The sequence below is a fragment of the Nansenia antarctica genome, assembly GCF_963989245.1.
Source record: "Nansenia antarctica genome assembly, chromosome: 3".
NCBI classification, from domain to species: Eukaryota; Metazoa; Chordata; class Actinopteri; order Argentiniformes; family Microstomatidae; genus Nansenia; species Nansenia antarctica.
Genome location: NC_137688.1, coordinates 71579066 through 71596492, shown reverse-complemented (window position 1 = coordinate 71596492; position 17427 = coordinate 71579066). Strand labels below are relative to the sequence as shown.

The window sequence follows — 17427 nt, the reverse complement described above, 5'->3', positions numbered from 1 at the left end:
GGTCTCCCTACCCCAGTTAAGAACAAGTTAGCAGAAGTGGTGGGGCTACGACACATGAGCAAGGCTGTTTATATAGACAACATAGCACACCAAGTAGAATTATTTAGAAAGAAGATTCAGGCACAGAAGGCACAAGACGAGGACTCACTCAGAAAACTAACTCAAGTGCAATTGACAGAAGGCAAGAAAACCAGAGAGAGAGAGCAGACTATAGCCCTACAGGTCCCATCTCAGCCACAGCAACTGCAAATTGTCCCTCCCCAGTCATACCCACAGGGGCCACAAGGGGGGAATCCATACCCACAGGGGCCACCAGGGGTGCAAGTGGTTCCATACAACCAGCCTGGCCAAGGACCACCACAAGAGGGATGGACCGCAGCACCGAGGAGGGTACTAGGACCATGTTTCGTATGCGGCCAGTATGGACACTTAAAACGTACCTGCTTTAAGAAGAACCAGGGGGGCGCAGGGGGGAAACAGAAAGGAGGATATAAGCCCCCTGCTGCACCGGCTCCAGGAGTGGTGAACCCCTATGGAGGCCCAGCAGCTGCGCTATAGGGGTGCCCAGAAGATCCGAAAGGGGGGTGCCAGCTGGTGGTGACAAACAGGCCTGAAGATGAACCTACAATATGGGTGTCGGTCAACCAACGTCCATTAGAATTGATGGTGGACAGTGGAGCAGCCTACACCTGTCTGAAGCCTGAAGACGCCACGCACCTTCCTATGTCTGGGAAATATGTGAAGACAATCGGATTCGAGGGAATTAAACAGCTGATCCCTACCACTGAGCTTGTAAGCTTAGAGTACAAAGGACAGAGAGCAAATCTGTCAATACTTGTATCAGAACACACGCCAATAGGGCTACTAGGGAGAGATGCACTATGCCAGTTAAATTGTACCGTGAAATGCACACCGGACGGCTGTCAGGTGACAGTGCCACAAGAGAACAGACAACTGTCTGTCATGATGGACAACAACGCATCTATGGTATATTGGGTGGGAGGGCTTAGCCCAGACCTAATGGAACCAGCAAGGATGTGGGACAATTATATCCTGGCACACATGGCAGAGGCCAGAAGGCCTACTGATCCATTGCATTGTACACTCCAGTATTTTAGAGAAGTTGCAGATGCAACCCCAGATGAGTGGCTGAAGCATCAGCCAAAACAGGTACAGCTTAGTGCAAGTTGTATAATCCTAGGCCCTCAGGGAGTGGCTATGAAGATAAACAGTGACACTTATCTAGATCAGGAGCATAAGATTGAGGGTAGCATCCCTCATGTGACACTTATGATATCTGAACACTATAAGCAGAAGCATTTAGGGGCAATGATGGCAGACTCAGAAAAAGCCAGATTTGTAACGACAAAAGAAAACCCTGCTATCTGGAGGAGCATTGATGGACAGTTCACAAAACTGATGATCTCTGCTCAAGGAATAGGACATCCGCAGACTGTGAAGCTAATGAACCAGCTAATCCTTCCTGTACAAGCTGACAGAGACCTCAGAGAAGAAATGATGCAGAATGTGCCAGCCGACCTGTGGGCAAAGAACAGTACAGACATTGGATTTGTGAAATCAGCTCGTCCATTGAGAGTTGAACTCATACCTGGTGCAGAACCCCCTTGGAAAAACCAATACCCATTGAAACAGGAAGCAATTGATGGAATTGAGCCACAGATCAAAGGACTGTTAGAGGCAGGAGTCCTGAAGATAACTCAATATCCGTTAAGCAATACACCTCTTCTGCCAGTGACGAAACCTGATGGTTCATATCGTCTGGTACATGACCTACGGGCTGTGAATGAGGTAGTCGTCAGCTATCCAGCTGAAGTTCCTGATCCTCATGTGCTGTTGACTCAGATTCCATCTACAGCCAAAGTATTTACAGTGATTGATTTATGCGGGGCTTTCTTTTCTATACCTCTTAGTGTAGAAAGTCAAGGGTTATTTGGGTTTACCTACAAAGGTCAGCATTATCAATATACCAGAATGCCACAGGGGTACAAACACAGTCCTCATGTTTTTAATCAGGTCTTAAGGGAGGACTTAGACGGGTTAGAACAGATGATAAGTAGTACTGCCATTCAGTACATGGATGACATACTCCTTTGTGCCCCAGATGAAGAAACATGTCACAGGGATTCCGTTAAACTGTTAAAGGTTTTGGCGGAGAAGGGACACAAGGTGTCTAAAAAGAAGCTACAGTATTGTCAGGAAAAGGTAACTTACTTAGGACAATCCATTACACAGGGACATCGCAGCGTCACAAATGAACATTTGGAAGCTATTCAGAGGGCTCCAAAACCACGAACGGTTAGGGAAATGATGATGTTTTTGGGCATTACTGGGTATAGTTCAGCATGGGTGGAGGATTACTCTAGACTAGTCGCTCCATTGAGGGGGATGATTAAGGAAACAGGTAGCGATAACCTCCAATCTTGCATTACTTGGACAAGGGAAGCTGATTTGGCGTTTGAGACAATTAAACACAAATTGCAAGAAGCGCCAGCTTTAGCGCTTCCAGATTATTCCAAAGAATTTGGATTGTATGTTTCTTCTTCAGCCGAGGGGAAGTATGCCTGCGCTGTTCTCACGCAACCAACAGGCATTGGACCTAGTCCACAGCCCATAGCCTATTACTCTGTCGCATATTCAGAGGTAGAAATGGGTTTCGCGCCATGTTACAGAGCAATGGCCGGGGCTTATCTTATGTACGAGAAGGCAACAGCCTTAACAATGGGGTACCCAATTACCATTCTCTGCCACCACAGTCTAAGGAACCTCTTGAATCAAGGCAAGTACACTTTGACGATGCCTAGGATTAGGGATTATTACAGGATGTTGGAAAGGGAAGATGTAACATTACTAAGATGTAACACACTTAACCCAGCAGAGACCTTGCCAACCCCAGAAGATGGGGAACCACACGATTGTGTGAAGGAAGCTACGAGGTACTCTAAGCTTAGAGCAGATCTACTAGCTTTGCCTTTAAAGGAAGCTGACGTTGAGTATTGGACTGATGGATCTTGTTACCGGGTAGGAGAACATTTACGTGCCGGGTATGCCATAGTCCGATCCCAAAATTCGGAGTTCATTGTGGAACAAGCCGAGGCTGTTCCTCAGCCTTGTTCAGCTCAGTTGGCTGAATTGATTGCCCTCACAGAAGCATGCAATTTGGGAACCGGACAAAGAGTGACAGTATACACCGACTCTGCCTATGCCCACAATGTGTGTCATTTACATGGAGCTGTATGGAAGGGACGGGGTTTTAAGAAAACTGATGGTTCGCCTATTCAGCACCACGCTCAAATCATGAAGCTGTTACAAGCCATGATGAAACCAAGGGAATTAGCCATAGTGAAGTGTGCCGCACACAGATCTGACTCATCACATGTCACACAGGGGAACAGGGCTGCAGATGATGCAGCCAAAGCTATTACAGGAGCAGACAAAGCAGGTAAAGTTCTGCTGGTCACACATGAAGTACAGTTACAGGGCATGGTCACGCTTGAGGATTTGTTGATGTTACAGAGTGAGGCAAATGCGCTAGACAAAAACCTATGGTTAACCAGAGGAGCTAGTCAGGATGACACAGGTCTATGGAGAAATCATGAGGGACTGGTTGTGGCACCCCCAGATTTATTAGGCGTACTGATACAGGAAGCCCATGGATTAGCACATGTGTCCAGGGGGGAGGTAAGACGCAAGATCACCAAGGAATATGGTTTTTGGGCTCCATATTTGTTGGAACAAATAGACCATGTCCTTGGTCAATGTGTGGTCTGTTTGAAGAACAATATCAGACCTGGAATACCAGTGGGAACTGGGCATATCCCTACCCCAAACGGGCCAATGAAACATTTAGTGATTGATTATGTGGACATGATTCAACCTATTGCAGGATACAGGTACATGCTAGTTGTAGTAGACAGGTTCAGCAGATGGGTAGAAGCTTGCCCCACTCGAAGAAAGGATGCTCAGTCTGTAGCAAAGTTCCTATGCAGGGAAGTCATGCCTAGGTTTGGAATTCCAGATAGGATATCGTCAGACAATGGTAAGGAATTTGTGGATAAGACGGTAAAGCTTATACTACAAAAGTTGGGAATCAAGCAGAGACTTGGGTGTATTTACTCACCTCAAAGCCAGGGGATAGTAGAGAGGATGAACGGGGTCCTTAAGAACCGTCTTTCTAAGGTTTGTAAGCATACAGGTCTTAATTGGTTGGAAGGACTCCCTCTTGCATTGATGGCCTGTCGTTCCAGTGAGATTCGAGGGCTGCACTTGACTCCCCATGAACTGGTAATGGGGAGGATAATGACAGCTCCCTGTGTACGAACCAGTGGGAAAGGGCCAAGTTTGGCTCTCCTGGAGAGTGACATGAAAGCCTATGTACAGTACATGACTAACCGGCAAAAGAGTATCTCTTCTTATGTGCTCCACAAACAGGAACGTGAAGAGGAGGTGAACGCACAGGAGAGGAAGGACGCGTTGCAACCGGGTGACAAGGTATACGTGAAGGTCTACAGACGGAAGTGGCATGAGGCTCGACGGGAAGGACCTTACGAGGTCGTTCGGTGCACTGGGACTGCCCTCCAAATCAAGGGGTCCCCCACCTGGTATCACGTTCATCACTGCATCAAGGCACCCAATGAGGACGATGAGGGAGAACCTCAGCAGGATGGTGAGGAGACCCCTGTGGACGAGGAAGTCCACAGCTTGGACATCCAGGCTGACGAAGATGTTGGTGAGTATCTGCGCCATGATGCAGATGATGCCGGGGGCCTCGTCCCAGACCCTGTCCAGCCCACTGATGAGTGGGCCAACGGAGACCGTGAAGGATCCAGTGACTGCGACACCCCTCTTGGGGGTTCTACCGAGCCTGGTGTTGCCCCTGTTGTCACCCCTTCCGACCCTGACAATGCTCCAGACGGAGATGTCAGCAACCCGGGCGGCTGCCCGGACCAAGGTACCATTGAGAGACACAGACCTGTCAGTGATACACCTCAACCAGACAGACCCCGTAAAACACCAAGGCCAATTAGGAGGAAACTCAAGCCATGCCGTTTCAGAGACTAATATACCCCTTAGTGTTCCTACCCCATTGACTTCTTTGGACAATGTTACACTTTACTCACACACTGTTATGCCTGGACGTCAGAGGAGAATGATCATAGCAAGTAGAGCTTTTGCTTGCCCACATTCACGTTGTACTATTGATGATTGTTTGATCTATACCGCCGAAGAGAGCGAGTGGTATTTATTGGATACTACATATGTTACACTTGAACAATACTCAAGCAACATGCAAGAAACTCGTGTGACATTAACTAATGTTGACCAGGAAGAGAGCTCGTATTGGTGTGCTAGACGTGATATCGGTGAACCGGTGTCTAGTAAATCCAACAATTTCAAGGACAAAATTTGTAGGACCAGGCCTGACTATCCACACCACTATAGGTTGGACTGTGAGACATTGGTGCATAAATATGTTCACGATGAGTTACCAGGAAAGGTTGAAAATGTTGCTGTGAAGGCTCCTACGAAGGCGATTGTAGTCGCTACTGACGATTATTTGTTGTATGATTCTAATCACCTGGGGACACGGTCCCACCCTAATTCTGCCACTAGTATCATGAAAGATTTTGCTTCAAAAATGAATTATTCTGATTGCTGGATTTGTCAACAGGTCCCTGTAAGTGCGTCTGCTCCTATGTTTTTCCCCATACCGTTAACTAAAGCAGAATGGCTTCATTATAATTGGCAGGGTTTTGCCCCATTTGTTTTACAGGGCAAGAACCAGAGCTCTTCTTGTCAGCCCAGCACGATTCTGGTTCCTTTAAATTCTTCCTATGCAGGTGTGGATATTGGTGTGTTGGAACGTCTGACAGCAGCGGTTAACAAACACCATAGGCCTAGCGGTGTGGGAAAGGTTATTATTGATAGGCTTACACATTTGTCACAACCAACAGGTCCGAAGAAGATATATATTATCCAAGCTATGTTCGCTCAATTAAATGGTACTGCATTGAGTTCTCATCTGTCATGTTCTGGGAGTGTGACTTCTACACGGTGGAGGGGTTCAGTTGTTATTTCTGGATTAAAATGTAAAGTTGTTGATTGTGCTATGGTGCCTCAAATGAAATTACATGATACCAATACTACCAGACGGCAGAGAGGCACCACGCAGCTTAAAGTCATGCCTCTCGTAAATGTTACAACCTGTATTGACATTCAAGTACGGCCCAAGATCAGCTCGGTTCGTCAGTTAGGGGCTGCGTCTTGTATAGGTGGAACCATTTTCTCGTATCCTGGTACGGAGCTTCAACTCCCGGAACATGTGTTTCTTGTGTGTGATAATGATGCATTCTCTAAGCTTCCTGCTTTGATTGAGGGTGGTTGTTATTTGGCTCATCTGATACCTTTGATTAGGAAAGTTACTCGGGAGGAGATGTCTGTACTTCACAAACAAGCAACCCATCGTAGTCGTAGGGCGTTGTCTACCGCTCAGAAGTTTTTTGGCCTAATATTCCCAAGTTATGGTGTCTACAACTCTCAGACTGAATTAAGTGCCTTATCATCCGTTCTTGAAAAACACATTAATGCTTCGGATGCTGTAGTGTCTGCCCTGGCCACTGAATTGACTGAAACTAAGAATGTAGCTCTCCAAAATAGAATGGCTTTGGACATTATTTTGGCCAGTCAGGGTGGTACTTGTGCTTTGATAGGCGGTGAATGCTGCAGTTATATTTCGGATTCTGGTAACGCTTTGCATGATTTTCATGAATCTAACAAGAAGGGTGTAGAGGATTTACATAAAGAACACGGTTGGAATATGTTAGATTTCTTTGATTCTGCTTTTTCAGGTATTGGTAATATGATCAGGTCCGTCGCTATTATTTTTGTTGTCATTATCATCTGTATTATGTTACTTGGTATTTTGATCAAATGTTGTGGAAAGTGTATTTCTGATGTTCCTATTAATGCTTTAATGTTGACCAACATAGCTGATGAGCAAAAGCTGGATTCTGTTTTGCTTTCTGATTTTGTTTCCTCTTTTGATGATTTGTTTATTAAGTGATGTTTTATGGTTATTTGCTTCGATTACTGTTTGTTTCTTTCTATATCATGTGATTGATGTCAGTTGAGAAGTGGTGTGGTGGTTATGCAAAGATAGGAAAGCGGTTCTGTTCCTAGCGCAACGAAGAAAACGCTCTTGACTGGGAAAGGATATCAATCTGAGACAGCGGTAAAGGCTGTTCTCCAACTGGGTTCATGTGCTAGTAACCTCTGTCCCTGGCGCTTCAAGGACAAAGAAAACATCGGTCGTTGGAAGTTTCTATATTAATTTGTGCATGATGGACTGTGTTTAGTTTAATTGTGGTTGTTATTTTCAAGATTCTTTTTGTTATTGGTTGATTTCTATTTTTTGCATGATGTCTTTGGGTTCTTAATAGTTATTTTTTATTTTTTATTTTTTAATTTTTTATTTTTTTTATTTTTTTTATATTTTCTTAGCTGTGATATGTGGGGTTTGTGTTTTTGTTTTGGTTTATGTGATCATTTAGTTTCGGAACACCCTCTGGGTGGTCCGAGGGGGGATGTGTAGTATATTTTTACACATTAATAGCCTTCTTATATTCACGTATATTTTACACATATATTCACGTATATTTTACACATATTACACGTATATTTTTATTACTTCAAATACACTTTATTAAATACTTTTATTATTTCAATACAAAAGATCTCGGGAAGATCTTTTGAATTGTCACACATGCGCAGTCACACACACACGCATATGCACGCCCCCGAGGGTCTAGGCCAATCAGAGGCCTAGAAGGAAGGGTCATGATTGGCCAAGAACATACTGTGATGTGATTGGCTGAGGGCCGCTATAAAACTTCTGTGCAGAGGCTCGAGCGGCCTGCTCTGCTGACTATCTCGTTGTGACTGTTTAGTGTGCCTGTAATCTGAGGACCCGACCTTTTTTGAATAAATACTTTTAAAACTTTGGCCAGGACTTTTCACCTCTTCTTTTATCACTGAAACAGAGAAATATTCGACAAAAACAACCAATATACAATTATAACCAATAGCGAATATACAATTGTAAATATACGTTTGCGTTCGCTTCGCCATCAGAAATCAAACTTTGCCGAATTTCTTACTTTGGACGCAGCCATCGGCCGCAACGCAACGCGGCCGCAACGGAGCACCTTTCATTGATTACAAAAGAAACGTTCCCTGGCTGACAGCAATTCCAGACGCAACGCAGACGCAACGTTCGATGGCCATAGTGGAGCCTGGGCGTTAACTAGCCAGCTAACTAGCTAGCTAATGTTGTGAGGTGCAGAGAGCGGGATCCTGGAATATTATGAAAATGACTGATGATGAATTATAACTTACGTGAGGAAGAAAATAGTAGTTGTACACATTACCATCTTTGTTGAGGTTAGGGTTAGGGTTAGGGTTAGGCCCTACGAGCCAGAACGATCACAAGAATTCTAACCCTAAAGCCCAGTTTACGCTCCTGCGTAAAATCGACGGCGTAGGCTACGTAGCCTTGCGTAGCCTACGGCGTAGATTAACGCGCTCCTCTCCAAAAATGTAAGTACGCAGTTTCTACGCAACCGTAAGCTCTGTGATTGGTCCGCTTGGTAGCACATGATTCCGACAAGATTCCGACTCTCTCGTCGGCCAAAATGCGGAAGCCATGACAGAAATGTCATTTACTTTTTCTGTAATTACTTATTAATAAAGATTTGAAAAATTATGATAACCATCGTATTATCTTAGTTTAATGTCATTTCAATGCATCATAGAACTTTTATTTACAACAAGCATAACAAAAAAAATCGCTATTATGCCGCTTTGAGTAGAGCACCCTATGGAAGCGTCAGGCACAGCCTTCCTATAAGGAGCGCGATTCACATTTACGGGATGTACAATCCTGTTTATTTAGAAATAAATGATTAGTTACAGGGAGCCCCATGGCTGTTCGTTGGGTTTAAATTATATTTATGATAGACATATTTAATGTTAAGTTATCTATAAGAACTGTGATTGGTCCGCTTGGTAGCGTCACATTCCGACTCTCTCGTAAATGCGGAAGTCATGACAGAAGTGTCATTTACTTTTTCTGTAATTACTTATTAATAAAGATTTGAAAATGTATGATAACCATCTTATTATCTTAGTTTACTGTCATTTCAATGCATTATAGACATTTTCTTTACAACAAGCTTAACAAAAATACGTTTTTTTATCGCTATTATGCCGCTATGAGTACACCGACCGTCGGCATTGTCAGAATGATAGCTAACCGGAAGAGGCACAGCACAGGGGCATAGAAAACACACTGCCACCTAGCGATGTGACGGTGTAATTGCAGAGCGACCTACGTAGAAGTGTAAAGTGCGAGACCCCTTACGTAGGCTACGGCGTAGACATGCGTAAATTCGACGCAGAAGCTTAAATCAGCCTTTACCCTAACCCTAATCCTTGCGATCGTTCTGGCTCGTAGGGCCTAACCCTAACCCTAACCATAACCATAACCATAACCCTAACCCTAACGAATTACTAAACCGAGGGAACGAATTACAAAACCGAGGGAACGGATTCACACATAAAATCTTTTTTTTCTACCATGTGACACCAGGGGGGCTCCGTACTTAAGCAATCAAGCAACTCATGCACATTGTGAAATGGTGGGTACGTTACCGTAGAAGGTGTTATCACATAGACAGTCCTGATAGTAGAAGGTGTTATCACATAGACAGTCCTGATAGTAGAAGGTGTTATCACATAATCCTGATAGTAGAAGGTGTTATCACATAGACAGTCCTAATAGTAGAAGGTGTTATCACATAGTCCTGATAGTAGACGGTGTTATCACATAGACAGTCCTGATAGTAGAAGGTGTTATCACATAGTCCTGATAGTAGAAGGTGTTATCACATAGTCCTGATAGTAGAAGGTGTTATCACATAGTCCTGATAGTAGAAGGTGTTATCACATAGTCCTGATAGTAGAAGATGTTATCACATAGTCCTGATAGTAGAAGGTGTTATCACATAGACAGTAGAAGGTGTTATCACATAGTCCTGATAGTAGAAGATGTTATCACATAATCCTGATAGTAGAAGGTGTTATCACATAGTCCTAATAGTAGAAGGTGTTATCACATAGACAGTCCTGATAGTAGAAGGTGTTATCACATAGTCCTGATAGTAGAAGGTGTTATCACATAGTCCTGATAGTAGAAGGTGTTATCACATAGACAGTCCTGATAGTAGAAGGTGTTATCACATAGTCCTGATAGTAGAAGGTGTTATCACATAGACAGTCCTGATAGTAGAAGGTGTTATCACATAGTCCTGATACTAGAAGGTGTTATCACATAGTCCTGATAGTAGAAGGTGTTATCACATAGACAGTCCTGATAGTAGAAGGTGTTATCACATAGACAGTCCTGATAGTAGAAGGTGTTATCACATAGACAGTCCTGATAGTAGAAGGTGTTATCACATAGTCCTGATAGTAGAAGGTGTTATCACATAGACAGTCCTGATAGTAGAAGGTGTTATCACATAGTCCTGATAGTAGAAGGTGTTATCACATAGACAGTCCTGATAGTAGAAGGTGTTATCACATAGTCCTGATAGTAGAAGGTGTTATCACATAGTCCTGATAGTAGAAGGTGTTATCACATAGACAGTCCTGATAGTAGAAGGTGTTATCACATAGACAGTCCTGATAGTAGAAGGTGTTATCACATAGACAGTCCTGATAGTAGAAGGTGTTATCACATAGTCCTGATAGTAGAAGATGTTATCACATAGTCCTGATAGTAGAAGGTGTTATCACATAGTCCTGATAGTAGAAGGTGTTATCACATAGACAGTCCTGATAGTAGAAGGTGTTATCACATAGACAGTCCTGATAGTAGAAGGTGTTATCACATAGTCCTGATAGTAGAAGGTGTTATCACATAGTCCTGATAGTAGAAGGTGTTATCACATAGACAGTCCTGATAGTAGAAGGTGTTTTCACATAGTCCTGATAGTAGAAGGTGTTATCACATAGACAGTCCTGATAGTAGAAGGTGTTATCACATAGTCCTGATAGTAGAAGGTGTTATCACATAGACAGTCCTGATAGTAGAAGGTGTTATCACATAGACAGTCCTGATAGTAGAAGGTGTTATCACATAGACAGTCCTGATAGTAGAAGGTGTTATCACATAGACAGTCCTGATAGTAGAAGGTGTTATCACATAGACAGTCCTGATAGTAGAAGGTGTTATCACATAGTCCTGATAGTAGGAGGTGTTATCACATAGCTGTCTAATGTCGGCTGCTTTCTCATCAGAAGGTGCAGACATATGCAGTTGCACACAAACACTATTGACTTCTATGTTTCTATTTGCAGCATGTAGCCTACATGTGGTGGCTGGTCACCGCGACCTCATGGTAAATGGTAAATGGACTGCACTTATATAGAGCCTTTTTTGCAGCTCCAAAGCGCTTTACAACGGCCTCTCATTCACCCATTCACACACACATTCACACACCAATTATAATAATAATACATTACACTTATATAGCGCTTTTCTAGACACTCAAAGATGCTTTACAAGAAGAAATAAAAGAAAGTATAGGGGTCTAATACATTTTTTGATGACTAAATCTAAAGTGTCTTTGTAGGACAATCTACTCTGCAATGCAATGTACCTACAAGCCTTCTGGCCTGCGTTCCCTCCTTGCACTGTTTTGTTTTCTGTTTTAATCATGTGCTAAAACATTTAAATAAACGTGACTATTTTCTCAGACGTGTGTGAAGGCAGCAGTTAGACCACAGTGGCCGTATGAGTCCTGATGTGCTGTGGTGGTCTGTGCTGCCTGCTGTGTTTTTCTTTTTGGAAAAGATGGGTCCTAGTTTAGAAGCAATTGCACGTGTCGTTAAAAGTGTCTATGAGTGAGCTCTTGAAGGCTGGTTTGGAGGTGAGTTAATAATGGACAGTGTGTGTGTGTGTGTGTGTGTGTGTGTGTGTGTGTCTGTGTGTGTGTGTGTGTGTGTGTGTGTGTGTGTGTGTGTACAGGGTCTCTGCTCCCAGACCGCTGCTGTGAAGCTGCTCCACGGCCTCACCACCGAGGCCGGCAGGCTGAAGGAGAACGTCAAGAAGAACCGCTACAGGGACATCGTACCATGTGAGCCTCTCCTCCTTCACTCTCCTCCTTCACTCTCCTCCTTCTCTCTCCTCTTTCTCTCTCCTCCTTCTCTCTCCTCCTTCACTCTCTCCTTCTCTCTCCTCCTTCTCTCTCCTCCTTCTCACTCCTCCTTCACTCTCCTCCTTCTCTCTTCTCCTTCACTCTCCTCCTTCTCTCTTCTCCTTCACTCTCCTCCTTCTCTCTCCTCCTCTCTCCTTCACTCTCCTCCTTCACTCTCCTCCTTCTCTCTCCTCCTTCTCTCTCCTCCTTCACTCTCCTCCTTCACTCTCCTTCACTCTCCTCCTTCTCTCTCCTCCTTCTCTCTCCTTCTCTCTCCTCCTTCTCTCTCCTCCTTCACTCTCCTCCTTCTTTCTCCTCCTTCTCTCTCCTCCTCTCTCCTCCTTCTCTCTCCTCCTTCACTCTCCTCCTTCACTGTCCTTCACTCTCCTCCTTCTCTCTCCTCCTCTCTCCTTCACTCTCCTCCTCCACTCTCCTCCTTCACTCTCCTCCTTCACTCTCCTCCTTCTCTCTCCTCCTTCTCTCTCCTCCTTCTCTCTCCTCCTTCACTCTCCTCCTTCGCTCTCCTCCTTCACTCTCCTTCTCTCTCCTCCTCTCTCCTTCACTCTCCTCCTTCACTCTCCTCCTTCTCTCTCCTCCTTCTCTCTCCTCCTTCTCTCTTCTCCTTCACTCTCCTCCTTCTCTCTCCTCCTTCACTCTCCTCCTTCACTCTCCTTCACTCTCCTCCTTCTCTCTCCTCCTTCTCTCTCCTTCTCTCTCCTCCTTCTCTCTCCTCCTTCTCTCTCCTTCTCTCTCCTCCTTCACTGTCCTCCTTCTTTCTCCTCCTTCTCTCTCCTCCTCTCTCCTCCTTCTCTCTCCTCCTTCACTCTCCTCCTTCTCTCTCCTCCTTCTCTCTCCTCCTTCTCTCTCCTCCTTCACTCTCCTCCTTCTCTCTCCTCCTTCTCTCTCCTCCTTCTCTCTCCTCCCTCCTCCTTCTCTCCTCCTTCACTCTCCTCCTTCACTCTCCTCCTTCTCTCTCCTCCTTCTCTCTCCTCCTTCTCTCTCCTCCTTCTCTCTCCTCCTTCTCTCTCCTCCCTCCTCCTTCTCTCCTCCTTCACTCTCCTCCTTCACTCCCCTCCTTCACTCTTTAACATATCCACACAGCATAAACATAATAATAGAACAATAGTAATCAATAAAACACACAATACCAATAATATAAACTACATAATAAAACAAGAATTTGTTTTATATAATTACTTACTAAAGATATCATTACTTACTAAAGATATCATTACTAACTAAAGATATCATTACTTACTAAAGATTTGCTCTGAAATGTTGACTGCCTTGTCCATGTTGTTGTTGTTGTTTTGTTGTTGTTGTTGTTGTTGTTGTTGTTGTTGTTGTTGTTGTTGTTGGCACAGGGCTACTCTCATGCCATTGATTAGTCACAGCAGAAAAGTAATTCCTCCTTCTTCTAGCATTGTGACTGCTGATGGCCCCTGGTCCTAGCATAGATCTGTTTCTCTTATCATAGATGATTCACTATGTTGTAATTCGCTTTGGATAAAGGCATCTGCTAATGTCTAAAATATAAATATAAATGCAAATCTGGGGTTTTAAGTGTTTGAGGAAATGTAATATGTGATTAGTAATTCCTTCTGGCTGCTTTCTTAGAGAAACACAAAGGCTGTTCCTGTAGGGAACCCTGTTAGATTAGATTAGATTCAACTTTACTGTTCCTGTAGGGAACCCTGTTAGATTAGATTAGATTCAACTTTACTGTCAACCAAATGCAGTTTAGCATCTAACCAGAAGTGCAAATAGTGATATGAAACATGATATAAAAACATGACAATGATACTGACAGGTACAGTAAGGCATGTACGGTAGTATAGAGATATGTCCAGTTATGAGCTATGTACAGTTATACATATATCTATATGCTATATCCGGGGGAATGTCCACAAATTCAAGTAAAACACAGACTTCACTTATTATATATCCCGGGCAAATGCGCCACACGACACACAGACGGCGGGGGGTAATTTCTAAATGACAGGAGGTCCCCAGATAATCCTACGCCCTCCTCCCAGATGACCAGACGCGCGTGACCCTCAGCCTGCAGACACAGGGGCACGACTCTGACTACATCAACGCCTGCTTCATCCAGGTAACCCTCTCTTCCTGTCACATGACGCCTCTCTTCCTGTCACATGACGCCTCTCTTCCTGTCACATGACGCCTCTCCTCCTGTCACATGACGCCTCTCTTCCTGTCACATGACGCCTCTCTTCCTGTCACATGACGCCTCTCTTCCTGTCACATGACGGCCTCTCTTCCTGTCACATGATCCCTACACCTTAACTGTAGTGGTGGTCTAGACCAGTGGTTCTCAAACCTCTCCTCGGGGACCCCCAGCCTCTCCTCGGGGACCCCCAGCCTCTCCTCGGGGACCCCCAGCCACTCCTCGGGGACCCCCAGCCTCTCCTCGGGGACCCCCAGGCTCTCCTCTGGGACCCCCAGCCGCTCCACATATTTGACCTGTTCCACCACCATAATTGCTTTGTACTTGATTAGTTGAATCAGGTGTGCTGGGGTGCAACTCCTCTAGTTGAAACGCCCCCCCCCCCACCACCACCACCCGCGCCAACCTGACTCCTGTCACACCATCTCAGTCTAAACCGGGTGATCCTGTCATCCCTGGCCTGTCCTGCAGGGAGCGACAGAGACCAGGACGTACATCGCCACCCAGGGCCCTCTGAAGCACACGCTGCTGGACTTCTGGAGGATGGTGTGGGAGTACGACGTGAAGGTGAGACAGAACCTGTTATAACCGTGTTATACATCTATATAACCCTGTTATAACCCTGTAATTTAATACATCTATAACCCTGTTATAACACTGTTATACATCTATAACCCTGTTATAACACTGGAACTCTGACCCTCTAGTTTTTATTTCTCATGTAGGCAAGGCAAGTTTATTAGTACAGCACATTTCATACAACAGGGGCAATTCAAAGTGCTTTACATACAGCATTAAAAAAATACAGCAAGAGGAGCATAGTAAGAAAATAAAAATGACAATGAATAAAAGTAAATATAAGAAGTGTGGGGTATAACAGCTGACCTCAGGGGCCTTGCTGGGGTATAACAGATGACCTCAGGGTTATAAGGGTTATATATGACCTTGCTGGGGTATAACAGCTGACCTCAGGGGCCTTGCTGGGGTATAACAGATGACCTGTTCCTTCCTTGTTGCAGGTCATCCTCATGGCCTGCAGAGAGTTTGAAATGGGAAAGGTAATTACATCCAGTTGAATTACTGTAATGGGAAAGGTAATTACATCCAGTTGAATTACTGTAATGGGAAAGGTAATTACATTCAGTTGAATTACTGTAATGGGAAAGGTAATTACATCCAGTTGAATTACTGTAATGGTTAAAGCTCTCAAAGTTTAACTTTGTTTTAAGGGAATTTTAACTTCAGTTCAAGTGTCTCTGTAGAAGGACAGCTGGGCGGGTTGTGCAGGTTGATTAACCAGAGAGACTCATCTGTTTGTTGTGTGTTCTTCTTCTCCTTCTTCTTCTTCTCCTTCTTCTTCTTCTTCTCCTTCTTCTTCTTCTTCTTCTTCTTCTTCTTCTCCTCCTCCTCCTCTTCTTCTCCTTCTGTTGTAGAGGAAGTGTGAGTGCTACTGGGCGACGCTCGCAGAGACTTCCTCCTTCGGTCTCTTCAACGTCTCAAACGTAAGATGGCAGGAATACTACACACACACACACACACACACACACACACACACACAGTACAGCGTGGTATGGTATTACACTATTGGAGGAAGTTAGTTACCTTATTACAGGAATACTGCACACACACACACACACACACACATACACACACAGACACACACACACACACACACACACACACACACACACACACAGTGAAGTCTGATATTAGGCTATTTCAGGACCTCAGTATTACCTAACAGAAGTCTAGTAGTGTGTCAGTTCCTGTGTACCAAAGGTCCTCTGGCTCTGAACGGATGCATGAAATCACAGCCTGGAGAGACGCCTTCATCCTGACTCACACTTCAAGTTTCACGTTTCAAGTTTATTGTTACAGCCCATTAAGTGTAAGAGAGTAAAATTCTTAAACTTCAGTTCCTCGACATTGCAGCAACAAGAGAAATAAAGTTTCAGTAGTTATAAGAGACAAGTGAGACAAATATGACGAGACAATAGTTGTGAAAGACAGATAAGACAAGGGACACATTGAGCAGTACAATAGTGGTAGCAATAGAAATACCATAAGTATTGTGAAGTCAAGTGGCAGTTGATGGTAGAGGTAGTTGAGAGTTATCATACCATATCTTATTGAGTTATATAAATTGACTTATTCCAAAGCGTCTTATTCCAAAGCGCTTTACAACGACCTCTCATTCACCCATTCACACACACATATATACACCAATGGCGGCAAGCTGCCATGCAGGGCGCCGGCCAGCCCGCTCACTGGGAGCAATTTTGGGGTTCAGTATCTTGCCCAAGGACACTTCGACATGTGGCCAGCCAGGATTCGAACCGCAGATCTGCCGACCTTGCGATCATTAGATGCCAGCTCTACGTCCTGAGACACAGCCTCTACCTCCTGAGACACAGCCTCTACCTCCTGAGACACAGCCTCTACCTCCTAAGACACAGCCTCTACCTCCTGAATCACAGCCGCCCCGCATGTTATCATATGTTATCATATGTTATCATATGTTATTGAGGTTTTCATATGTTATCATATGTTATCATATGTTTTCGTATGTTTTCATATGTTATTGAGGTTATCATGTGTTATCATATGTTATTGAGTTTATTATGTTATCACATGTTATTGAGGTTTTCATATGTTATCATATGTTATTGAGTTTATTATGTTATCACATGTTATTGAGGTTTTCATATGTTATCATATGTTATCATATGTTATCGTATGTTTTCATATGTTATCGTATGTTATTGAGGTTATCATATGTTATTGAGTTTATTATGTTATCACATGTTATTGAGGTTTTCATGTCTCATCTCTGCAGGTTAGAGAACGTTCCCCAGCTGAGGATGTCGTGGTGCGGACCCTGTCAGTGACTTATCAGAATGTAAGAGACCAATAGGAATGCAGGAGGAGGAGGGGGAGGAGGAGGAGAAGGAGGAGGGGGGGGAG

General features: G+C 44.2%; 1 protein-coding gene across 1 annotated transcript in view; it reads left to right on the top strand.

The window, feature by feature from the left end:
* Nucleotides 1–17427, top strand: part of ptpn18 (protein tyrosine phosphatase non-receptor type 18) — a gene marked incomplete at both ends in the record, with an annotated part of 40985 nt that overhangs the window by 8097 nt on the left and 15461 nt on the right. The window contains 6 exons of the mRNA XM_080527517.1: nucleotides 12107–12215; nucleotides 14312–14388; nucleotides 14935–15030; nucleotides 15483–15521; nucleotides 15897–15965; nucleotides 17300–17362. Coding sequence (XP_080383643.1) covers nucleotides 12107–12215; nucleotides 14312–14388; nucleotides 14935–15030; nucleotides 15483–15521; nucleotides 15897–15965; nucleotides 17300–17362 — 453 coding nt within the window. The remainder of the gene's footprint in view (nucleotides 1–12106; nucleotides 12216–14311; nucleotides 14389–14934; nucleotides 15031–15482; nucleotides 15522–15896; nucleotides 15966–17299; nucleotides 17363–17427) is intronic.